General features: G+C 59.2%; 1 protein-coding gene across 2 annotated transcripts in view; it reads left to right on the forward strand.

The window, feature by feature from the left end:
• Positions 1-363: 363 nt before the first annotated feature.
• The window catches only part of SLC9A3 (solute carrier family 9 member A3), a 53,890-nt gene continuing 28,340 nt past the window's right edge, over positions 364-25,913 (forward strand). For both annotated transcript variants that reach the window (XM_055367780.2, XM_031003175.3), the window contains exon 1: positions 364-704. In XM_055367780.2, coding sequence (XP_055223755.1) covers positions 494-704 — 211 coding nt within the window. In that variant the 5' untranslated portion in view covers positions 364-493. The remainder of the gene's footprint in view (positions 705-25,913) is intronic.

Genomic DNA, 25,913 nt, shown 5'->3' on the forward strand with positions numbered 1-25,913 from the left:
GCCCTGCGTTTATGAAGGAGGGTTGGGGCGAGCGCACCCACAGCTGCCCGGGCATCCCAGGAGCTGCGCGGAACCGCCTGTCCCGCCGCCCTGCGCTGTGCTCCCCCCGCCCCCCGGCTCCCCGCCCCAGGAAGGCGGCCGCGCAGTCCCGGGCTCGCTCTTGCCGCGACCTCCCGGACCTCCAGGCCGCGGGCTCCGGGGGAGGGTGGGCACCAGGGAGCGCGGGGTGGGCGTGCGCGGGCGGGGCGGGCGTGCCGGCAGCTGCGGCGGTGTCTGCGCTCGCGAGTGCGCGGCGGGGGCGGGCAGGCTCCGCCCCGGGGCGGGAGGGGGCCGCGGGATTAAAGGCCACCCCGGCGGGCGGGGATCGGACTGTAGCCGGTACCGGCACCGGAGCGCGCCGGGTCCTCGCCGGGTCCCAGCCCCGCGCGTCGGCCCAGCCCAGCCGGGACCCCCCGCGACATGCGCGTCCCAGCCCTGCGCTGAGCAGGCGGCAATGTGGGGACTCGGGGCCCGGGGCCCCGACCGGGGGCTGCTGCTGGCGCTGGCGCTGGGCGGGCTGGCGCGGGCCGGGGGCGTCGAGGTGGAGCCCGGCGGCGCGCACGGCGAGAGCGGGGGCTTCCAGGTGGTCACCTTCGAGTGGGCCCACGTGCAGGATCCCTACGTCATCGCGCTCTGGATCCTCGTGGCCAGCTTGGCCAAGATCGGTAAGTGGCCCCGGGGTCTCCGGATCTGCCCGCGGGGGATGCGGCCGCCTCTGCTGGGTCTGGGGGCTTCGTTGTGGCCGCGCGCATCAGGTCGGAGCCGCGCGGCGGCCACCCGGGAGAGTTCGGCTCTCGGGTCCAGCGGAGCGAGACTCTGGCCGCGCTAAGCCGCCCCTGCGGGTCCCGAGGTCTCCCCTCCCCGGCGGGGCACAGCCTCGGAGCTCCCGGCTCCCGGCTCCCGGCTCCCGGCTCCCGGGTCCCTGTGGGGTCTCCGCCCCGCCTCCGCTCCGAGCCCCGCAGACTGCAGGCTGCTCGCGCCCAGGGAGTCCCCGGGGCCGGGTTTCCTTCGGGGTTCTCAGGCTTTTTAGAGAAACGTCCTTGGAGTGATGGCGTTTTTTCGTGCGTTACAAGGGCAGAAAAGAAAAGCGGTGCTACCCGCATGAAACCCAGCAGAATCCTCCCTACAGGCGCAGCGTTCCCATTGGCGGGCCTCCTTTTTTTTTTTTTAGAAAATCCCGGTCGGTCAGATTTCTCTTCTTCTTAACTGGCGCCAATGAACCAGTAATGTGGGCACGGCAGGTAGCTCCTGGCAAGGTGACAGGAAGGTCAGCTTCCTGAGGAGCTCGTGGGGATCAAAGTTTCATGTGTTGGTCCACAGGGGAGGGTCTCTCCAGGGGTGGCAGGGAGGTGGTCACTCGTGTGGAGGGGGGATTAGGGGGCCCGAGTGGGGCCAGGAGAAGCAAGATCAGGCGCCGCGGCAGGTTTCCAGAGCAGCTTTGGACTGGGGCGAGAGGAGGTTTCGATGCTGGGGCCGAGGAGGGGCGCCCACGCAGGACAGGGGAGGGACAGGCTCCGGGGAGAACAGCTGAGAGGACCTTGGCCTTGGTGGAACCTGGTACGCCCAGCAGGCTTGATTGGAGAAGGCGCCTTTTCCTTCAGTGACGCCTGCCGCCTGCCCTATTTATGCCAGGGTCTCCCCTCCCCTTCAGGCCCCTTGTGTGTTTGCTTTCTGTCTCATAAGGGCTCTTCTGAGCCCTCCCGCCTCCTCCCTTCTCCGCAGCCTCCTCCTCGCCCTGGTGTCTTTCAGCTCCCCGCCGGGCTGCCTGCTCTCCAGGCTCAGGCTGTCCTCCCTGGGCTTTCCACTGGGGGCTTGCGATGCTGGCCGCGGGGGAGTCTCTGAGGCTGGCTGCCTCCTACAGTTGATTTCCTTGAGAAGGGCCCCTGGGGCATCAGGGAGGTCCAGACTCAACCTGGGCTCTGCGGCCGCCCAGTCCTAAAGCTCACCCTGCTTTCCTCTGACGGGAGTGCCCCCCTGGTGTAAACTAAAAAGGTAATTTCTTTTTTTTCTTTTTTCTTTTCTTTTCTTTTCTTTTTTTTTTTGAGATAGAGTTTTGCTCTTGTTGCCCAGGCTGGAGTGCAATGACGCGATCTCCGCTCACTGCAACCTCCACATCCTGCTTCAGCCTCCCGAGTAGCTGGGATTACAGGCATGAGCCACCATGCCCAGCTAATTTGTATTTTTAGTACAGACAGGGTTTCTCCATGTTGGTCACGCTGGTCTTGAACTCCAGACCTCAGGTGATCCACCCGCCTCGGCCTCCCAAAGTGCTGGGATGACAGGCGTGAGCCACCGCGCCCGGCCGTGAATACGTAATTTCTGTACAAGCTGGGGCCTCTCCCAGTTTAGCCCAGTGTACAGAGTCAGAATCTGGCATCTGAAGGTCCAATGACAGCCGCCAGGCACCAGCCAGCCCCGCCTGGGAGCCCGCAGATAAGGCACACTGACCAGGGCTTTGCCTGGCCTCAGAGTTTGTTATTCACAGGGAAAAGCCTTCAGGTCTCCCAAACACTTGGACTGGTTCTGGGAAGACGTCCTTGAGGGCGGGGAGGCTGCCGGCTCTAGCAGCAACTCCCCGGGGCAGGGCGGTCCTTTACAAAGGCCCACCCTGATAGCACCCAGCGGCTGTCTTTGTCTCGGGATTGTTGGCCCCACCTGGGAAGGCGAGAGACTTACCCTGTGCAGCTGTGGGAGCTCATCGCGGCATCCCTCTCCAGACCTGCCCTCTACGCTCCCTGTCGTCCCCTCAACCCACTGTGCACTCTGCAGCCCCAGCAGTGACAGCTGAGGTCTGCTCTGGGTCTGCCCTGATTGGCCCCCAGGGTGTCCCACCCTCCATCCCCTCTCTGCCAGCCACACCTCTTGAACACAGCCCCCAGCCCTCCCTGTGTGCTTCCTCCCCCAACCCCTTCCCTGTGAACTCTGGACTTCTCAGATTCTGGCCCAGACCGTCCTCCTTGTGCAGCCAGCCTCAGGTGCACGACCTGTGTTCCCAGAGGACCCTCAGGTCCAGGCCTTCACAGACGCCGGGGCCCAAGCCTGCACCACAGCGGGAACTTCTCCAGTTTCACCCAGCCTCCTCCACATGCCCACAGCCCCCGGACTGGGGTCTGAACCTACTAAGCTGCTTGGCACATTTTGTTGTTTAAAATGGTCAGGGGTTGGCCACACTCTTTCAGTCTCAAGTTACACGAACAGAAATGTCTCTTCCAGCAGAAAAGAGCTGCCGTTCCTGTTGCTTTTCCAAACATTTGTTGAATTTCTGACACATCCTGAGTGTTTCTAACTCACAGCCCCAGCCTTCTTCAAGCCATTTGTAACCTGGTTGGGGAAATAAGAGTCCGGGGACCCTGAAACCCACGGCAATGTTGATCCCAGGAGATTTCTACTCCAGGCAGCTTGGGACAGAGGATGGCCAGAGGGCCAGAGCTGCCTCAAGCAAACACTGGGGCTGGGGCCTCAGCAGGTGGCCCAGGAGCCTGGGCAAGGAACAGGTGCTGCTGTTGGCCCACCAGCCTCAGGCCGCGTGTCTGGCTCCGGCAAGGGCTCCCCACAAGCCCCCTATTTGTGTGCACTGGGGTTCCCCTGCCTTTTACAGCATCTTTTTAAAATGCAGAAGGGGAGGCAGGGGCTGAGGCCACGGAGCCAGTCCACAGCACAGACCTCCCAGACTGAGAGGACGAGGAAGTCTTTAGCAGTGGAGGCGGCAGGGCCTAGTGTCTGTCTCAGGCAGGGTGAGGGGGCTTCCTCCTGTGCCCTTTGGGGGCCCCCAGCCTGCAGCCACCCACACCAGGGCCACTCTAGGCCTTAGGTACCCACCAGAATCCCCGCCTCACCCTGCACCGTCCGTGTTGGGGACCCTGGGCCAGGCTTTCCTTCCTTCCTGGGCTTCCTCTGGGGGCTGAGGCTGTGCCTTGCAGAGACTGCCAGGCCTGGCAGCACTGGGTGGGGGCCCTGGGGTGGGATCCAGGCAGTGGCAGGTGTCAGGACTGCAAGCAATGGGCCCCTGGAAGGAGAGGGAGGCGGGGGTGTCAGAAGCCAGAGGAGGAGGCCCAGGGAGGGTCCCTGGGGAGGCAGGGGAGGCAGAGGGAGGCCCGAGCAACTCAGCTACAGGCCTCGGAGGACTTTGGTCCCCACCTAGCGTCGTGGTGAGGAGTGGATGTGGTCAGATCTGGGTTCTCAGACGACTGCCTGGCCATGGGGCAGAGAATGGCACCGGGGAGATTCCGGGAGGATAGTGGGGAGCTTCCCTTGGGCATCAGGGCGGTGGACAGCAGGGCCTCCTTGGAGCAGGAGCGGGGATGTCACAGGGTCATCAGTGACACAGCAGGGGCCAGACCTCCTGGTCCCATCCTGTTCTCGACCCTTCGGGGGACTCTGCTGTGCTGACCTCGCCCCGCAGCTCTGAGCCCCACATGAGCGACAGGGCCCGACCAAAAGGGAACAGGGGGAGTTACAATTTTGAGATGTTGGAACCCGGGGAGGGGCTGGGGCCGGGAGTGGATTCTAGGCCCAGCTGGGTCTATTTGTCCCCAGGTGTCTGGCCGTGGGGGCCCCTTGGGTCGTGGACACACAGGAGGTGTGGAAGCCAACATCCCATGGGGCCCAAACTCCAGAGCTGGGCAGCGCTGGCTCAGGGAGGTGGCGCCTGGAGGGTTAGGACCTGAGCAGCGGCAGTGACTGCCCACGGGGAAACCGGGACAGTGGGGCTGGGTGGGGGTGGGGGGGGGCAGGCTCTCGAAGTGGAGCTTGTGTTGCTGAGGGATGTGAGGGGGGAGGCCCAGGCCACCCCACATCTTGGTGAACCCTGGCTGGAAGGGCAGGCAGGAGCGAGACGGGTATCTGGAGTCTGCAGTGCCTCGCGCAGCCGTAGGAGGGTCAGGAGGACGCGGGGCGCAGGGTCAGGAGTACAGCCCCCTGCTCTGAGCGGCGCAGCCCCCCCCACCCCCCTCTGAGCGGCGTTACCCCACTGTGGGAGTGTGGGAATGCTTTTCTGCAGGAGCTTCAGCCTTGGGGTTCCAGCACCTCCTCCTTAACTGGACAGGGTCAAGACCCAGATCCCTGAGCGCCAGGTTCCCTGCTCCCGGCCCCATATCCAAGGCACTGGGTGCTTCCTTGCTGTCTGGTGGGCGCAGGAGGTCGTCCTCACCCGACACTTGACTCCTGGACCCCCGCTGTCTTACCCAGCGTGTCCCAGGGAGCCTCCGCCACTGGGGGTGTGACACTGCCTAGACCACCTGCCTAAGCTGTGGATTTCTCCCAGGTGCAGCCTTCCACCGGGCACTCGGTGCCCAGGCTGTGAGGGCGGCTGTGGGTCATCTTCACCTCCTGGGGTGGATGGTTTTATTGCATGTGCTCTGGTCCTGGAGGCAGGAATCCCTCAATGCGCACGGCACCTACCCCCTCACCATATCTGCTACCCACTCCGGCTGAACTGCCCTTAGATTCTCCTTGAAGAAGCATAGGAAAGGAGGGTCTGGGGACAAGGATGGCCTAGAAGGCCAGGGTGGTCAGCAAAGTCCCCAGGGGACCCAGTCCTCCCAGGAGAGGACCAGTGAGTGGGCCCTGTGGACCCCAGTCCTGGCAGGAGAGGTGTGCTCAGTGGGTTTGGAGTCAGGAGCCATCACGGGAGGCCTGGAAGCAAAGACTCTCCCAGGAGTCTCCACAGGGGGAGGGTCTGGCCCTGAAGGGGTGAAGTCTCATTTTCCAGGAGCTGCCCACGGAGAATCAGCTGTAGGCTGTAAAACAATCCATGGCATTTGGAGCTAAGGTGTCGCCCGGGAGAATCCTGAGGAAAGGGGCAAAGGTTGGGAAGTGCTGATAGCATCGGGGGCAGGGAAGGAACCACCAGGGCTCCCTGTGGGTACCTGGCAGCTCCGCCAGAGGCTCAGAGAGAGACAGGGATGGTGAGTCACTCTTGGCCGCCAGCCCCCCCAACCCACTCCCTGCCACCCCAGGAGCTCCCGCCTCTGGGCGTGTGTGGCGCTCCCTGTGACCACACAGGCTTGTTAAGATGCCTGTCTCGGCCCAAGCTCCAGCACCTAACCAGCCTCATGTCTACTGCAGAAATGGCTGAGCTCTCCCAGCGTGGCCACCCCCACTGCTGGCTTCTCCAGGAGCCAGGGGCTGCACTGGGGCATGTTTAGAGTTGGGGTTCCCATCCTGCACATCATCTGCCCAGCGTCTGGGCTGAGTCCCACACCCAGGAGTCTCAGTGCACGATGAAGCCACCAAGGCTTTCCTCACCCACCCTTGAGACAAGAGTCTCAGGATACCAGGTGTCAGGGTGCCAGGTGTTGGCGTGCCAGGTTTCTGGGTACCAGGTGTTGGGGTACCAGGTCTCAGGGTGCCAGGTCTCAGGATGCCAGATCTCCAAGTGCCAGGCCTCAGGGTGCCTGGTCGCAAAGTGCCATATCTCAGGGTGCTAGATCTCAGGGTATCAGGTCTCAGGGTGCCAGGTCTCAGGGTACCAGGTCCTGGGATGCCAGACTCCACCCTCCCCCAAATCATGCACTCACCCCAGCTTCATCCCTTCACACTCAGCATCTCTCCTGCTCCACCTTTCCTGAGCTCAGAGCCTTCCTCCTCTGAGCTCCTGAGGACACCTCCTCCTCCAAGGTCTTTTGGCTCAACCAGGTTGATGCCACAAGGGTAGAGATTGTCTGTCTTATTCCTCCTGTGTCCCCAGTGCCTGTCCCCAGCAGAGTCCTGCAGATCTGAGCACGTGAATGGACATGTGGATGGATGGATGAGTGAATAGATAGATGGATGGATGCGTGGATTGATGAATGGATGAATGGATGAGTAAATGGATGGAAGGGTGGATGAGCGAATGGATGGATGGATGATGGGTGGATGGATGGATAAGTGGATGGACGGATGGATGAGTGAATGGATGGATGGATGGGTGGATGGGTGGGTGGGTGGATAAGTGGATGGACGGATGGTTTGGATGGATGGATGGTTTTGGTGAATGGACGAGTGGATGGATGGGTGGATGGGTGGGTGGATGGATGGATAAGTGGATGGACGGATGGATGAGTGAATGGATGGATGGATGGATGGATGGATGGATGGATGGATGGATGGTTTGGACGGATGGATGGTTTTGGTGAATGGACGAGTGGATGGATGGGTGGATGGGTGGGTGGATGGATGGGTAAGTGGATGGACGGATGGATGAGTGAATGGATGGATGGATAAGTGGATGGACGGATGGATGAGTGAATGGATGGATGGATGGATGGATGGATGGATGGATGGGTGAATGGATGGATGGGTGAATGGATGGATGAGTGGATTGATGGATGGATGAGTGAATGGATGGATGGCTTGGATGAATGGATGAGTGAATAGATGGATGGGTGGATTGATGGATGGATAGATGGATGAATGAATGGATATATGAATGAGTGAATGGATAGATGGATGAGTGGATTGATAGATGGATGAGTGAGTGGATGGATGGATAGGTGGATGGGTGAATGGATGGATGGGTGAATGGATGGATGAGTGGATTGATGGATGGATGAGTGAATGGATAGCTGGATGGATGAGTGGACTGATGGATGGATGAGTGGATGGATGGATGGCTTGGATGAATGGATGAGTGAATAGATGGATGGGTGGATTGATGGATGGATGGATGAATGAATGGATATATGGATAAGTGAATGGATGGATGGATGAGTGGATTGGTGGATGGGTGGGTGAGTGAATTGATGGATGGATGAGTGAATGAATAGATATATGGATGAGTGGGTAGGTGGATGAGTGAATGGATGGATGGATGAATGAGTGAGTGAGTGAATGGACAGATGGATGGATGGCTGATGCGTGAATGGTTGGTGGATGGATGAGTGGATTGATGGATGGATGAGTGAGTGGATGGGTGAATGGATGAGTAAATGGAGGGATGGGCGGGAGGATGGGTAGATATGTGGATGGATGGATGGATGGATGAGTGGATGGATGGATGCACCCACAGGTGGGTGAAGGAGGAATGAACGAATGAGTGGATGGACAAATGGATGGATGAATGCACGCATGGGAGAGTGAAGGAGTGGAGGGATAAACATTGGCTTCCCATGTGTAAGCTTCATCCAAAACCATCTGGACACTGGGCCCAGGAAGAGGCTGTCTCAGCTCCTCAGCTGAATTATTTCCTTAAATTACTGCGGAGCCTCCAGGGAGCAGCACACCTACTTCTGGATGACAATGGCTTTAGAGGCGCCGCCTGCCAAGGAGTGGCAGACTTAACCTGCAAAGTGGGATCATTGACAAGCAATTGCAGCATCGGCTCAGAACACTTTGGCAGATCTGGGCTCCGCATGGTGAGCACCGTCTGCCCCACACAGAGCTCCCCCAGGAGTGGGTCATGTGCCCGGAGAGAAACCACGCTCACCTGGGCTAAAACATGCTCCACTGTCAGCTGAAATCTTAGCTATGCCTTAGCTATATGCCTTCTGGAATAAGACAGACAAACCCAGCCCCATCCTGATGTTGCCAGACCTCGGAAGATGCAGACACACCCTGGGCAGGCCCTGACTTGGTGCTGGGACTGCCCAACCTGGCACCCTCCTGGGACACAGAATAGAACTCGGGTCACAGGCAGCCAATACCCTTAGCATACCAACTGCTTTTAGGAGCTTGAATGGCCTCATCTGTCTTATCGAGGTAGCCCAAAATGCTGGACTTTGCAGCACCCAGAGCTCTGGGCGATGGAGGAGCTCTCTCCAGTTTAATATTCATTCAATAAACATTCAGTGCCCATCACGCCCTGTAGGCAGTGGGGATCCCACTTCAAATGAGACCCAGATATCCCATGGGGCAGCACTCCTGGGAGGACACCAAGGACCAAAGACAGTCAGGAAGCCATCCCTGGGGCAGAGGGGGCAGCCAGCCCTGTGGGTTAGGGGGAAGCATGTCCAGGGAAGGGATAGCCAGAGTGAAGTGCCCAAGGCAAAAAGTGTGGATGAGGGTTAGGGGGAGAGTGTGTGTGTGTGTGTGTGAGGGGCAGGGGGAGTGTGTGTGTGTGTGTGAGGGGCAGGGGGAGTGTGTGTGTGTGTGAGGGGCAGGGGGAGTGTGTGTGTGTGAGGGGCAGGGGGAGTGTGTGTGTGTGTGTGTGAGGGGCAGGGGGAGTGTGTGTGTGAGGGGCAGGGGGAGTGTGTGTGTGTGTGTGAGGGGCAGGGGGAGTGTGTGTGTGTGAGGGGCAGGGGGAGTGTGTGTGTGTGTGTGAGGGGCAGGGGGAGTGTGTGTGTGAGGGGCAGGGGGAGTGTGTGTGTGTGTGAGGGGCAGGGGGAGTGTGTGTGTGTGAGGGGCAGGGGGAGTGTGTGTGTGTGTGAGGGGCAGGGGGAGTGTGTGTGTGTGAGGGCAGGCGGTAATGTATGGGTGTTTCAGGAGCAGCGGGGTGTGTGTGTGTGTGAGGGTCAGGGGGAGCATGTGGGTGTGTGAGTGGCAGGGGTTGTGCATGGGTTTGTGAGTGGCAGGCGGTAATGTGTGGGCGTTTCAGGAGCAGCGGGGTGTGTGTGTGTGTCTGAGGAGCAGGAGAGCCTGCGGAGGATAAGCAGGAGCAGCAGGTGGTCCTTGCACTCTGGCCATGTGATGACCATGTTCAGCTCTGGGTCGCTCCCTCACGTTGGCGAGTGCCCTTACCAGCCTGAGCTCTGGGCTCCCTGTTCTGTCTGATTGCCAGCCTTCCCTTGGGGCTGGCTGTGTGTCAAGTCCATTTCCAAAGTGTCGTGTCGTCAGTCAAGGAAGAATTGAGATGGAGCCTGGGGCCGTGTCCAGGTGGAGTCAGGAGAGCAGCCAGGGTGCCCAAGGGGTTCCCGTGTGTGCACCGTCCACAGGGGCCTGAAAGGAAAGAGGGAGGGGCGGGCAGAGCAGGAGGGGCTGTGGGAATTCCACAAATGGGGAGCGGCACATCCTGGGAATGGGTCTGGCCGTTTGTGCTGCTGTGCTGGGGGTGGTTAGGGCTGTGACAGAGACTCCAGGCTGATGGCATGGACTCTGGGGTGGGAGACCGAGAAATCTCCCCATGGACTAGGGGTGGGGGGCCGAGAAATCTTCCCATGTCTCCCCATGGAAGGCTCTGCCTTAGGGAAAGACCAGGTGACCTGTGCCAAGCTCCTGGTCCCTGGAGGGCGGCCTTTGAGTGCATCCCCGAGGGCTTTGTGCTGGACCATCCCAGCCGGGACCCCCTATCTGGCTCTGGGAGCCAGCCCTGGGGAGGGACAGAGCCAGGGTCCCCTTCTGGACTGTGCAGGGCTAGGGCAGAGGGAAGGAGCGGGAGCCAGGGGCGCACTGGCAGCTTCCTCCTTTCTGGTGGATCAGGGAACCTGCAGGCTCACCGCCTGCTGAGCTGTCATGCCAAAGTCCAAGGGTTTGAGTTCTTTGTTGGGAAAGGGTTTCTTTAAGCCTGAATGGGAAAGTTGAAAATGCCTGTTTTTAAGAGCTTTGGGGGTGACACAAGGTGTGGAAGAACAGCAGCTACTGCGGGCTCTGTCCTCAGATTCAGCTCCAGATATTTGGTGCAGAGGACACCGGGCTGACTGGACGGTGAAGGCAGATTCCCTTTAGAACCCGGCCCTCATGGGGCCCTCAGCGGGCCGTACCACTCCTTCCCCACCTACTGGATGTGGGAGCCACTGGGCAGGACTGCCTGAGGGGCCACAGTGAGCAAAGCCCCCGACAGGCAAGACCCGACGGGCCTCGGGGGGCAGGGTGGGCCCCCGGAAGGGGGAGCCAGCGGCCACTGGTCTTGGGTGACTCTGCAGAGGTGAGGAGGGAGGGCACAGGCCGGAGGCTGGGCCTCAGAGCCCCCTGAGGGACAGAGCCCCTGGAGGGACAGCCCTGGCGGCACAGAGCCCGGGACACCTCAGGTCAGGGAGGAAGAGGGAGTGTGTGAAGCGTCTCGGAACCGGGACTGCCTGAGCACGCCTCCCCGAGGGCTCGCCCATGTGAGCGCCACTTCCAGGTTTCTGTCTTTAATCCTGGTTTTCTCAAGATCTGAAGGTTCATTTTAGGATTAGTTAGAGCCAAGTGTGATTAGGGAAGTAATCTCTTCCCAGAAAGCAGGGTGCCCTCCCGAGCCGGGGCGGGGGCCTCGCCAGGCACCATCGTCTCTGCTTCTCTGGATTTTGCCCACTGTCCACACCCCGCACACAGCAGGGGAATCTCTTCAGGCAGAACTGGCTCAGGTTGGCTGAGTGCTGCTCCCAGGAGAAGCTCCAGTGGCTGTGCGTGGCCCACCTGCCTTCAGAGGGAGAGGAGCCCTGGGGCGCAGCCCTGTCGCCAGAGGTGCTGACAAATGGGAGAGCTGCGTTCGACCTGAATCCGCAACACAAGGGCTGGCCGTGGGAAGTTAAAGCTTCCTGAGACGGAGCTGTCAGGAACTAGTTCCTCATTCTTAGTGTGTACCATCACAGGGGGAGAAGGCGAGGGTGGCCCGGGGCTGCTATCTGCCTACCAGAGCTGTCCCTGGGCCCCTGAGGAGCACGTGTGTCCCATGGAGGCGGCATGTGTGTGCTGTGAACTCAGACGTGGCCATCTCAGCATCCACTGTGTCTCAGGGACCCCGTGGCCAGGACCCACCCAACTGTCCATGGGGCTGATGCGTTCTCTGCCCTGCACTCCTCAGTGGCACAGACCCTGGGTATCACTCGTGCACCTGGCGCTCTCCTCCCGCCCAACTCTGCATCCTCAGAGGGGCCACGTGCTTTTAGGGGGCACTTGAGCTCTGTTAGAGCAGGGGATGGGGGCTCCCATGTGTGAAGGCCCATCTAGCACCTGCGTCCCGGCACAGCGGCTGTGCCATTTGCCAGCCTTCCTCCCGGCCTTTCTCCTTCCCAAAAAGCATCAACAAAATGAAGCTCCTAGATACTGCCCGTGGTAAATGTTGCCAATCCAAAACCCCAAAGGGGATGCCACATCCCAGCTGTAACCAGTGCCACTATCATGTTCCAAAAGCACCCCTGGCTTTGTGGTCTGCTGGAGTCTGCAGCAGCTGGCATCTCAGTGGTCCCAGCCCACATCACACAGCTCACAGTAGGTGCACGCCCCCCTCCCTCACCCTCCTGGTGCCCAGGTTCCTAAGTCTCAGTATCGCTCCAGGAGGCAATTCTCCAGCCCCAGTTTCTGCTGTCTTGGGTTTTGCTGCAGTGGAAACCTCTGTAACTGCCTTTCCCCCTCTTATCTTCCAGTGAAAAGTGGGACTGGTATTTGCTCTGATCTTGGTGACGCCAGACAGTAGTGTCAGCACTGTGGAGTCAGAATTGATAGGTGGGTCAGGATGAGACTGGCTGCTGGGCCTCTGCACGCCCGGCCCTTCCTCCAGGGGTGCCACAGCCTGGGCTCCGCCAGGACTCAGCCTGCCCACCGTGCACATTCTCTGCCTGGAATGCTGTCCTGGTCCCCTCAGCCTGGCCTTCTCCAGCTCACCCCAAAAGGAGTGCCCCCCCCCCCCCACAGCTTCGGGGACGCCCTTTCTTAGAAAATGAATAGACTTAAATTTCTTAGTAAAGTTGTAGATTTACAGAATATTGAGCTGATAGTGTAAAGTTCCCTCCAGCCACACCCCAGCCGTTCCATCCCCCACTCCCCCCTATTAACAGGTGGCATTGGTGTGATACATTTGTTATAGTTTAGCCACTCTTGATACATTATTATTAATTAAGGTCCACAGTTTACATTAGGGCTCATTCTTGATACATTATTATTAATTAAGGTCCACGGTTTACCTTAGGGCTGGTTCTTGGTACATTATTATTAATTAAGGTCCACAGTTTACATTAGGGCTCATTCTTGATACATTATTATTAATTGAGGTCCGCGGTTTACCTTAGGGCTGGTTCTTGGTACATTATTATTAATTAAGGTCCACAGTTTACATTAGGGCTCGTTCTTGGTGTTACACTTCTATGAGTTTGGACATGGGTACAACGACATGGATCCAGCATTACAGTCTCATCCAGAGGAGCTTCACTGCCCTAAAAATCCTCTGTGCTCTGCCTGTTCATCCCTCTCTCCCCCTAACCCGTGGCAACCACTGATCTTTCTACTGTCTCCATAGTTGTGCCTTTTCCAGAATGTCATGTAGTTAGAAACCTATAGCATGCAGCCTTCTCAAAGCGGCTTCTTTCACTTATTCATTGCATCTGTGTTTCCTCCGTGTCTATTCATGGCTTGACAGCTCATTTCTTTTTAGCACTGAATGATATTCCACTGTCTGGATCTATCCATCTACTGAAGGACATCTCAGCTGCTTCCAGGTGATTTTGGTGATTATGAATAAAGCTGCTATAAACCTCCATGTGCAGGCTTTTGTGTGGATGGAGGATTTCAACTCCTGCGGGCCTGACCGTTGAGTTGTCTGGTCATGGCCTGCTTAGGTTTGTAGGAAACTGCCACGCTGTCTTCCAAGTGGCCGCACCACCCTGTGCCTCCAGCAGTGCTGGGTGCACACTCCTGTGGCCACATCCTCGCCAGCCTTCGGTGCTATCCGTGTCCTGGGTTTCGGCCACGCTAACGGGTACGTGGTGGTGTCTCCGTGTGTTTTAATTTGCAGCTCTGCCATGACATGGGCTGTCGTGCATATTTCAGGGGCTTACTTGCCATCTGCCTGTCTTTGGTGTGGGGTCTGCCCAGATGTTTGGCTCATTTCTCACTGGGTTGTTTATTTTTCCTATTGAGTTTTTAGAGTCCTTTGTATGTTTGAATGATAAACTCTTTAGGAGATATGTGTTTTGCAAATGTCTTCTTTTGCAGAGAAAAAGGTTTTAATTTTAATAAAGTCCAACTTATCAATTTTTTCTTTTATAACTCATGCTTTTGGTGTTGATCTAAAAATTCATCACCAAACCCAAGGTTATGTAGCTTTTCTTCCATGCTATCTTCTAGAAATTTTATAGTTCTGTCTTTTACATTTAGGTCTTTTGTCCACTTAAATGCCGGCCTTGCCATCCGAGAACAGTGAGACACTCTTGCCCCTGCCCAGCAAGGCCAATGGGACCAAAGTGCTCTCTTTGCGACTCACAGTTTTGCTGGTGTGTGTTCGATATTTTGGGATCTCACATGTGGATGGGCAGGTATCTGAGCCCTTATTATGAGGCTGGAGGGAGTCGTGATGGGAGGTTACAAGAATGCAGGGTGGAACCTGCAAAGACAGGAAGAAGGGCTGTGGCCAGGGGAGACACAGGAAGACCTGGTGGGGCAGCAGGTGTCCAGGCACAGCTATGAGACAGTGGGAGCCATGGGAGGTCTCGGAGCACAGCAGTGCCCAGAGAAAGCTGCGTGTGCTGCTGGTGCATCTTCCCGCCCACCCCTGCACCCAGCAGCCCTGGCCTTTCCCACAGCTCCTCCACCTCCATTTCCCTCGCCTTCCCCCCGCAGGATTCCCCAGGCAGCTGACCCCATCGACTCACAGGAGATGGCATCCACGGCCGCCTGCCTGGGCCTTTCCGGGCTGAGTCTGTTCCAGCCTGTGGGTAGCGGGCCCTCAGCAAATGCCTGAAAATGCACTGGGCATGTTTGCCTGCCAGGCAGAGAGCTCATGCAACCATGGGCCTCATCTTTTCCTCTGTTAGCTTTGTCAGATGAAAAATCAAGTAGTTCTAGGGTTCACTCGAGAAAACAGCAGCCGCTGCCCACCTTGTCCTCTGGGCCCCGCTCCCCAGTGGTCACCACAGTAAAGCCCAGTGAGGTCTCCACCCCTGGGCTCAGAGAGAGCCTGACTGTGCTGGCCCCTGTCTGCAGGCCGGGACCAAGCGTGCTGCCGGCAGCTCTCGAGGGTGTGTCCCGAGGGTTCTGGCCTTTCCACCAGCGCTTCCGTCCCACACAAACACCTTAGAGCTCCGTGGCAGCGTACGGCCACGTTTCCTTTCCCACACAGCATCTGGCTTTGCCTGGAGGGAACGATGGTCTCTGTCGCTGCTCTTGGCAGCCTTCTCTGAGCTCACAGTAAGTGGCTCTGCTCCCAGCTCCCAACAAGCTGCCGTGCTCCACCAGGGGCCCAAGCACCCACGGATCCTCCTGCTTCCAATGCTCCCAGGCCTCCAGTGGCTCCCCAGTCCAGCCCAGCACCTGTCTCCCCGACACATTCTCCTCCACATCATTGGAGCCCCTCTTCTCCCGAAGCCTCCCCCATCCCTGCTCAGGCCCTGGGAAGCCAGCTGAGTGCGGGGCAGTGGAGCGCTGACTGCAGGAGGGACAACGCCGGCTGCCCGCAGGGCCCCTCTGAGATGCCTTTGCCTTGCTTGATTTGCACCGCGGGAACTGGTTTCCCTTCCAAATCATCAGGCCCTGCGCCAGCTTCTTCTGGCATCCATGCGAGACACGGAGGCCTTCCTCATTCCTGGTTCTTTGCAGGAGGCCTCCTTCCCCTCCCCGCACCCCATTCTCCTCTCACTCCCTGACATGCTTTGGGGTACAGCTAACTTCACCTGCTGTGCCAGGTCCCTGGCAGTTCACTGAGTCTGGAACCGCAAGCTTGGTTTTGGGAATGGCTGTGGTGGTGCCTGTCCGCGGTTCTCCATCTTCTGCCCACGCCTGAGTTCCAGGGTTCCACGTTCGGCCCACATGGGACCAGCCTACTCTGCCCTCAAACCCTTCCTTCTTCCCTCCCTCCGTCCCTTCCTTCCTTCTTTCCTTCCCTCCCTCCTTCCCTCCCTCCCTCCTTCCTTCCTTCCATCTCTCTCGCCCAGGCTGCAGTGCAGTGGCATGATCTCAGCTCACTGCAGCCTCCACCTCTTGGCTTCAAGCGATTCTTATGCCTCAGCCTCCTGAGTAGCTGGGATTACAGGCATGCGCCATGGTACCCAGCTAATTTTTGTAATTTACTTTAGTAGAGACAGAGTTTCACCATGCTGCCCAGGCTGGTCTTTAACTCCTGGCCTCAAGTGATCCGCCCCACCATTAGCCTCCCAAAGTGGTGGGATCACAGGTGTGTCCACTGTGCCTGGCCCTATATTTTCTTTATGTGTCTTTTTTTCTCTATCTTCTGAGATTTTTTTTTTTTTTTGAGACAGGATCTGGCTCTATCACCCAGGCTGGAATGCAGTGGTGCGATCTCAGCTCACAGCAGCCTCCACCTCCCAGGCTCAAGTGATCCTACTGCCTCAGCCTCCCAAGTAGCTGGGACCACAGGCAAAGCACCACCATGCCTGGCTGGTTTTTGTATTTTGTAGAGACGGGGTCTCACTGTGATGCCCAGGCTGGTCTGGAACTCCTGGGCTCAAGCGATTCTCCTGCGTTGGCCTCCCAAAGTGCTGGGATCACAGGTGTGAGCCACCACCTCTGGCCTGAGAGAAATTCTTAACCTCCTCTTTCAATCCTCTGTTGAGTTTTAAACTTTAGTTCTCATGTGTGACTCCCGGGAGGTCTTCCTCTCTAATGTCCTTGTCCTTTACGGCGTGGGGGCGATGGTGATGCTGAGGCCTGCGTCTCCCTGCGGCATCTCCATCCCGGGCAGACTGTGGGCTGCGTCTCCCTGCGGCATCTCCATCCCGGGCGCGCTCTGGGCTGCTTGTGATTCCATAGCTGGGCTCCGCACCTGAGCACCCGTCACCCCTTCCCCTGGCTCCACTGGTGTGAGGGGCGGGCGCCAAGAAGCCGAATGGGAACTGGAGCCACATGGGTGTGGGTGGGCATTTGGGTGTAGCGGGGAGATTCAGGCGTCTGTGGGGTGGGGATTCGGGCGTCTGTGGGGCAGGGATTGGGGTGTTGGGGGTTGAGGATGGGGTGCCAGTGTCTTTGGATCCCCCCAGAATGGGGGCAGTGGCTCACACCTATAATCCCAGCACTTTGGGAAGCCAAGGCTGGAGGATCACATGAGCCCAAGAGTTTTAGACTAGCCTGGGCAACATGGTGAAAAAAATCTCTACAAAAAATAGAAAAATTAGCCAGGCCTGGTGGTGCTTGCCTGGGCAACAGAGCTAGACACTATTTAAGGGAAAAAAAAAAAAAAAAGCAGCAGCAGCCGGATCCCGCCTTCTTACCTGACCCAATAACGTTATTTATTTATTTATTTATTTATTTATCTATTTATTTATATATTTTTTGAGACAGTATCGCTCTGTCTCCCAGGCTGGAGTGCAGTGGCCCAGTCTCGATCTCGGCTCACCACAATCTCCGCTTCCTGGGTTCAAGCAATTCTCCTGCCTCAGCCTCCCGAGTAGCTGGGACTACAGGTGTCTGCCACCACTCCTGGCTAATTTTTGTATTTTGTATTTTTTTTTTGTTTCTCCATATTGGCCAGGCTGGTCTCGATCTCCTGACCTTGTGATCCACCCACCTTGGCCTCCCAAAGTGCTGGGATTACAGGCGTGAGCCGCCGCGCCCGGCCCCCAATAACTTTAAAACAAGGATAATAAATAACATGTCTTATCCTTCGTTTTCCTTGGGTTTGAGAACAAAGTCAACCCACTCTCTCTGAAGGAGTCTGATTTTCAATCTTTACAACTGCCCAGAAAAGTCGAGATTATCATAGGAAACCAGCTCTGCACAGGTTAAAACAGCCTGCTGGGAAGTGGCCAGACAGGTCCCTGGGAGCAGCGCCCTGAAGGTGGGGAACCTGTGGGGTCTGGCTCTGGTTTGCTGCTGTCCCGGCTCTGGAGTGGTGCCCCGCTTGGCGGGGTGGCCCCACAGGACAGGGAGCAGCATGGGGCCCCTCGGGAGGACCCCGGGCCCTCCTGCGTTTGGGGCAAATGATGGAGACACGGGGCACACCTCGCGTGAGAATGCGCCCTGTGTGGGCTGCCCTGGCCCTGCCGCGCACCCCAGCACCCTCTCCACAGCCCGGGTTCCGCGCGTCTCCAGCCCCCGTCTCGGGCCCCTTTCGTGTGTCGTTCCACCTTTGTCCTCTCTGGGTGGCATCAAGAATGAATCCTCCCAACCGCTTCCGGCTGCTGCGTCCGGGCAAAGCTCGTGACAAAGTCCTGGCTTCGCGGGCAGGATCCAGAGCTCCTTGATGGTGGCGGCCGTGGCCACGTGAGCAGGCACAGGTGCAGTTAACAGGCTTGGGAAGCTGCCCTCACCGTCTACCTGCACCAAAGAATTCCTGGAGAGCACAGCCTCACTGGAGATCCTCTCCTGAGGGATAAAGGTCAGCGAGACCCGAAGTTGCTCCCCTGCAGGGCATTTGCAAACTCCTCAAAGCCTTTCAGAGGCTCCACCTGCACCCCAACCCCAACCCCACCCCAAAGTGAGGGGGCCTTATGCCTTTGCCTCAGTGGTTCACATTAATTTCATCTCCGTGGTAGTCACTCCCCTCCCAACATGGCCACTCTCCCCACCCCCACAATGGTCACTCTCTCCCCACATGGTCACTCCCCACCCACCCCCCCCCGCAGTCACTCTCCCCTCCGTGGTCACTCCCCACCCCACCCCCCCAGTCACTCTCCCCCCGTGGTCACTCCCCACCCCCCCAGTCACTCTCCCCCCGTGGTCACTCCCCACCCCCCCACAGTCACTCACCCCCCTCCGTGGTCACTCCCCACCCCCCCACAGTCACTCTCCCCTCCGTGGTCACTCCCCACCCCACCCCCCCACAGTCACTCTCCCCCCTCCGTGGTCACTCCCCACCCCCCCACAGTCACTCTCCCCCCGTGGTCACTCCCCACCCCCCCACAGTCACTCTCCCCCCGTGGTCACTCCCCACCCCCCCACAGTCACTCTCCCCCCGTGGTCACTCCCCACCCCCCCACAGTCACTCTCCACCCCGTGGTCACTCCCCACCCCCCCACAGTCATTCTCCCCCCGTGGTCACTCCCCACCCCACCCCCCCACAGTCACTCTCCCCCCTCCGTGGTCACTCCCCACCCCCCCACAGTCACTCTCCCCCCGTGGTCACTCCCCACCCCCCCGCAGTCACTCTCCACCCCGTGGTCACTCCCCACCCCCCCACAGTCATTCTCCCCCCGTGGTCACTCCCCACCCCACCCCCCCACAGTCACTCTCCCCCCGTGGTCACTCCCCACCCCCCCACAGTCACTCTCCCCCCGTGGTCACTCCCCACCCCCCCACAGTCACTCTCCCCCCGTGGTCACTCCCCACCCCCCCACAGTCACTCTCCCCCCGTGGTCACTCCCCACCCCCCCACAGTCACTCTCCCCCCGTGGTCACTCCCCACCCCACCCCCCCACAGTCACTCTCCCCCCTCCGTGGTCACTCCCCACCCCCCCACAGTCATTCTCCCCCCGTGGTCACTCCCCACCCCACCCCCACAGTCACTCTCCCCCCTCCGTGGTCACTCCCCACCCCCCCACAGTCACTCTCCCCCCTCCGTGGTCACTCCCCACCCCCCCACAGTCACTCTCCCCTCCGTGGTCACTCCCCACCCCACCCCCCACAGTCACTCTCCCCCCGTGGTCACTCCCCACCCCACCCCCACAGTCACTCTCCCCCCGTGGTCACTCCCCACCCCCCCACAGTCACTCTCCCCCCGTGGTCACTCCCCACCCCCCCACAGTCACTCTCCCCCCGTGGTCACTCCCCACCCCCCCACAGTCACTCTCCCCTCCGTGGTCACTCCCCACCCCCCCACAGTCACTCTCCACCCCGTGGTCACTCCCCACCCCCCCACAGTCACTCACCCCCACCCCCCTCGACGGTCACCCCCCAGCACACGTCCAGATGCTCCTCCCACAGCAGCCTCCCTCCCTTAAGAGCCTCTGAAGCTAAAAATGGAGGAGGATGCTGTTTCTCATTTGTCCAGGTCTCCAGCCACCTGGGCCTCCATCCCCTCTTTCTGTTAAAGGGGTCACTGCGTCCACGCTGTTCTGAGGCTTTTCCCATTTGCGCAGGGAAAGCAGGGGAGGGGTGGCTGCTGCTGGCCCCTGCTTCTCAGCACTGGGCTCTGTGTGGCGCCCATGTGGCCACTGTGCCCTGCGGGCGTCTGCTGCTCTTCCAGGCACAGGCGTCCGGGTCTGGGAGCCACTTTGCTAGCCGAGGTGTGAGCCCCCGCTGTATGCCACTCAACCATCCGCACCCCGGCCCTCCCCTTCTGAGCCTCTGGCCCGGCCCCCATGAAGGGGCCGTGTCGGTGGCCGGCCAGGAGCTGGGCACGAACACCCCTTCTCCTTCAGCCCCCACATTTAGAGACAGTGGCCTCACAGCACTGAGGGGTGCAGGTCCCGGTGCCCATGGCCCCCAAGGGAGGCACTGCCCAGCAGCTGAGGGTTTGTCTGCTGTCCCCACCCCGAGCCCTCTGGGCTCACCCGGGGGTGACAGGAGGAGGCAGCGGGGCCGTGAGCCCGGGGAGCCTGAGATCTGGCCGCTTGCTGTGTGGTCTGAAGGTCCCGGCACCCTCCCTGGCTGCCGCTGCCGGACACACCGGAGGAGGCTGTGGAGTTCTCTCCTGAGGGCTAAATCCCACGGCCCCTGCAGCGGCTCAAGGTTCAGCCAGTCCTGGACCCTGCATGTCCACCGCCCTGGGCCCTGGCTGCAGCCCCGGGGGGCTATTTCCTCACTTTACAGAGGGGAGCCTGAAGCAAGGAGGGCAGGTCACACCTCCTAGGTGCATCACAGGACGCAGGGGCTGCAAGAACACGGGGAGACGTGTGCCCCTTGGGTTCCCGGGGGTCCGGAGCTGGTGGCAGCCCCACAGCGATGCCTTCCGGCACCTTCCCTCCCCAGGCGCCTCATATAGGACGCTGTCTCCTTGCTGGAAGCTTCTGCAGAAGCTTGTTCGCTTCCGTTGTTTAGTTGTTGATAAACCAAAGGCAAAAACATGGGGAGTGCTACACTTCCGTGATTGATGAAGACGGTTTCATAATTTCTACTTTGAAGTGAATGATTTTATAAGGGCAAGAGAGAAGAGAGGGTGAAGTGTGAGGAAGGTGGGGGTGGGTGGGACCCTGAGAATCCAGGCACCGGGTGAAGATGGGAGCCCCCCAAGAGCTCTGGGGGCCCAGTCTTCTGTCCAGAGGCCCCAGCCTCGCACAGACGATTCGCCGATTCAGGAGAAACCACAGCCATGGATGAGATTTCCAGTGGACACGCCTTCCTTGCCCATTTCATGGAACAAGAAGAAAGTTCTTTATTGGTAACTCACACACATTATACAGATGGAAAGATTCTCCATTTGTTTTTGATTTTCAGCAGTCTAACTGTGCCGTGCCCACAGATAGGATTTTCCCTGTACTTGCATTGCTTGGGGCTTGCAAAATTTCTCAAATCTATAAATGTGTGTCTTTCACCAAACTGGGGACATTTTTTACCATTCGTTCTTCAAGGTTTCCCCGCCCCATTCTCCCTTCTTTCCAGAGCTCCAGCTACACATATATCAGGCCTTTTTCTGGGCGAGGATGGGGGCCTCGCTCGCCGTCACCCAGACTGGCATGCAGCCTCAACCTGCCCAGGCTCAATGGACCCTCTGGCCTCAGCCCCCTGAGTAGCTGGGACTATGAGCACAAACCACCAGGCTCAGCTAATGTTTTAATTTATTTTGTCGAGAAGGGGTTTTGCTGTGTTGCCCAGGCTGGTCTTGAACTCCTGGGTTCAAGTGATCCTCCTGCCTTGGCCTCCCAAAGTGCTGCGGCTACAAGCTATCGATTTTACCCCACAGACCACTGAGGCTCTGGTTACTTTAGAAACCATTTTTTCTCATTGTTCTTCCGATGGGATGATTTCTTCTGATCTGTCTTCCAGTTCACTCTCTTTACTGTCATTTCTGTCTGCTCGTAAGTCTATCCATTGAGTTTTTATGTCAGAGATTCTAGGGTTTCTGCTTGGTTCTCTTTGATAAGTTCTATTTTAGGCATCAGCAAACTACAGCCCGTGGGCCGGCCACTGGTTGTTGTAAATAAAGTTTTACTGGAACGCCCATCTGTGTCGTTACAGCGGCTTTCGGCCTCAGTGGTAGTGAGTGGTAAGGTTTCACTGGAACACAGCGCCTGTCTGTGTCGTTACGGCGGCTTTCGGCGCCCGTCTGTGTCGTTACGGCGGCTTTCGGCCTCACTGGTAGTGAGTGGTTATGAAGCGATCTTCCTGTTGGCAGCTCGCAGAACCTAAAATACTGACAATCTGCCTTTAAGAAAAAATGTGCCAAGCCCTGTTCCACTCCACCGCTGCGGCTTGTCCTTTTTAAGTGGTTATGAGAACGTTTCTTTTCTATCCTTGAGCTGCTGTTTTAGGCCCTTGTCTGCTGATTCCAGGGTCTGACCATCTTGAGTTCTCCTCTGATTTGAGCTGGGCCACATTCCCACTTCACGTGTCTTGTGACTTCCGTTGCCCCAGGACGTTGCGACCGGTGTCTTGCCGGGGCCTGTGTTCCGCTGTGGCCCCGGTAGGCGCCGCTGGGTCTGCGGTAGCTGAAGCTTGTTGCTGCTTTGAGCAAAGCCCTGAGGTGGTGGCAGCTGGGATCTGCATCCAGGGCTTTCCTCTGCTGTGGGCAGCTTGGGACCTGCCTGTGTCCATCTGTTCTCACGCTGCTAATAAGGGGGCCCGGGCCGTCTCTGGGGGCGGGGGGGCCGGAGCGGCTGGGTGCCAGAGAGGAAGGGGCGTAGGGTCTTCCCAGCGTCCTGGACAGAGGCCGTGGCTGGCTCAGAGGCTGCGTTCATTTTGCCCCAGCGCTGTTGCTCAGGGTGGTTTGGAGTTGAAGGATCTCCTGATTCTCTAGGGAACCGTTGGCAACATTCATGTTTCAATTTTAAAACCGACTAGGTTTGCTTGAGTGTTGTAAATGTACCATGTCTAAAACGCCTCGTGACTTGAGCGCAGGGAGTCCAGTCCTGAACGGGCTGTTGTTCTTGGAGCTGTGTGAACTTCATCTGGCAGGAAGCAGCTTCCCGGCCCGGGGGCCTGGCCTCACTCGGAGAGGGGCTCCCTGCGTGGCCCCCGGGAGCCGGCTCCCCTGTCCCACGCCAACCTGAGTACTCACGGGGAACTGCACCCGCAGGCAGGGACGCGTGGGGTCACGCAGGCACGTCTGCCAGGCTGCACGGCGGACCTCCGTGAGCACCTTTACCTCCACCCTGGGCTTGACGGCCGACACATTTACCGTGATTCCTCGCCGGTGCCCCACAGGCGGGTAAAGTGATACTGAGGTCAGAGTGTGCCGGCAAGCTCTGCTGGACCTGCAGGGGCGGGTGGCAGAGAACTCAGACCCACAGCTGTGCTAGGAGAACGGGGTGGACCCTGTGTGTGTCTCCTCTGTGTGTCTCTGCACGTCTCCGTGTCTCTGCGAGTCTCTGTGTGCGTGCACGTGTTCCTGCATGTGTCTGCGCCTGCCTGTGGAATGCCCCGGCCCCTCGTCCCCCGGGAGGGTGGGTACCTGTGCTTCCGCCCTCCTTCCTGGCCTCACCGCCCCACCGCTCAGCCGGGCTGTGTCTGGGAGGCAGAGTTTAATCCTCCGGGACGTGTTCCTGTTAAAGTAAAACCACAGGATTGACTGCGCTGTTGCATTTTTGTGGACTCGGCTGAATCTCTGCCACCTTGAAAGGTCCTTGGAGGTGGCGGAGGCCCTGGGCCTGACCAAGCCCCGTCCCTCTGTGCTCCGAGGGGTGTGACATGCATCGGGCCGTGGCCTTCCTGAGCCCCCCGGGGCCCAGAGAGAAGCCCTTTCCGGCGCCCATCCAGAAATGTCCGGTTTGCCAGCGCCGGCCCTTCCTCCTCCAGGCACAGGGTTTGTAATTAGAACTAAAAGCGTCTGTCCCCTGTCGTAACCATCAGGCCACCAAGCCATTGTGTGCTTAATTAGCTGTGACTCTCCAGCCTCGGCAATCAGTTACCTGAGGGCCTGCGTGTCCCCAGGTTTGTCCCCTTGTGTGGAAGCCACACGGGCTATGGCAGGCAGACTCAGGGCCTGGCCCTGTCCACACCGGCCCCCAGCCCTGGCCACACCAGCCCGTGTCCACACCAGCCTCGTCCACACCGACCCCATGTCCACACCGGCCCCATCCACACCGACCCCATGTCCACACTGACTCCGTGTCCACACCGGCCCCATCCACACCAGCCCCGTCCACACCCACCAGCCCCATCCACACTGGCCCCATCCACACGGCCCCATCCACACCAGCCCCGTCCACACCCACCAGCCCCATCCACGCCTGCCCCATCCACACCGGCCCCTTCCACACTGACCCCATGTCCACACTGGCCCTGTGTCCATACTGACCCTGTCCACACCAGCCCCGTCCACACCCACCAGCCCCATCCACACTGGCCCCATCCACACGGCCCCATCCACACCAGCCCCATCCATACTAGCCCCATGTCCACACCAGCCCCATCCACGCCTGCCCCATCCACACTGGCCCCTTCCACACTGACCCCAAGTCCACACCGGCCCTGTGTCCACACTGACCCGTCCACACCGGTCCCTCCCACACCAGCCCTGTCCACACTGGCCCCATCCACACCGGCCCGCCTGGCCTCTCCGTGCTTGGTGTGTGTTTCCTGTGTCCCTGGAGGGTCCCGTCCCCGTCTCCTGCCACCCCCCCTTCCATTCCCGCCAGGGATCCACGCCAGTCGCATGCCGTGTGTGCACCTAGCTGGGGGAGCCTCGTGGCGTGTCCCAGTGGTGCTGGAAGCTGGTTCCGTCTGTGGAGCTTCTCGTGGTTTGGCTTCTGCAGCTGTGTGGCTGAGCCCAGGCTCTGCATAGTGCGTCTCGGGAGGGTCCCACACCGCCTGGTTCCCCCACAGTGTGTGCCATGGGGCGAGTTCTCTTCTCTTCATTTCCTTAAGGCCTCAGACACCCTCTGCCCTTTCCACCCACAGGGCCGGGGTTGCCTCAGTCAATGCGGTGGACCTGAGGCTCTTCTGGTAGAAGGTTGAAGATGTCGCTGCCTGTTGCGTCCCGGCCACCATGCAGCTCCTGCCCAACAGCTCTGGGCCGAGGAGCCTGTGCCCTGCGCCTGTGGTGGCTCCGACGGGGCCCAGGGCTGCGGGTTCCTTCTTCTTTGAGGTGCAGTGGCCCCTCCACACTCCCATGGTATCTCTGTAGCCATGCTGGCTTGAGCAGTGGCCCCTACAGAGGGGCTGGACCCTGGACTGGGAGTGGCTGGGCCTTCTGGTGATCTACGGAGACGTTATGCGCAGATGCAAGGTCTCCAGGAGCTATCTTGGCATTATCTTGGGCCCTGCCAGCCACCTCCCTCCCGTTCTAGAGCCTCGAGGGCCCACGTGTCCCCAGGGAGCAGGAGTGACTGGTTGTCAGACCAGAGGGAGCTGCAGACGGCATCAGGCACTGGGTGGTGTCTGGAGATGGTGGACGGAGGGCACAGGAAGGAAGGACGGCCCAGCATGTGGGGACGTTTCCACACAGGGACCCTGGAACCCAAGTGTCGTCATCCCATCCTAAAAATGTGCAGATTGTGGCAGTAAGTAAGCGCCTTGCCTGGAATGAGTCTGTGGAACAGGCCCCAACCACAGGCCCAGGCCTGGTTGGTGCCGGCAGATGCCCCCAGAAGGCGGGGTGGCCCCGGCTGTGTGCATGTGGACAGCACCGCCCGGGTCAGGCCCTCATGCCAGGCCAGTCCCTGGCACTCAATACCGACTGGCAGCGGGAACTGGACCCTGCAGGGCTCACAGCACAGGGACTTGGCTCCCAAACGTCCATTGTGTGCTTAATTGCCAAACTACTAGCAAATTGCCTCTTAAAACCAATTGGGTTCTTGGTTTCACCAGCTAATTACAATGCAGACTGCCGTTCAAGAGGAGGCCATGGGTCCTTGGGAAAAGCCGTGTGGAGCAGACCAGCCCCAGGCTGAGGACGCCCTCTGAGGACGTCCATCAACCGCAGAGCCCCTGGTTTCAGAAGAAGATGAGAACGAGACCCTTCCCCTCTCTTGGTCCCCAGTCCAGTGTCCCAAACCAGGGAGATGCAGAGGTCACCAAGGAGATGCCTGGCCTTGGCACCTCCTCAGGAGGAAGAAGCA

Source organism: Gorilla gorilla, chromosome 19 (genome assembly GCF_029281585.2).
Source record: "Gorilla gorilla gorilla isolate KB3781 chromosome 19, NHGRI_mGorGor1-v2.1_pri, whole genome shotgun sequence".
NCBI classification, from domain to species: Eukaryota; Metazoa; Chordata; class Mammalia; order Primates; family Hominidae; genus Gorilla; species Gorilla gorilla.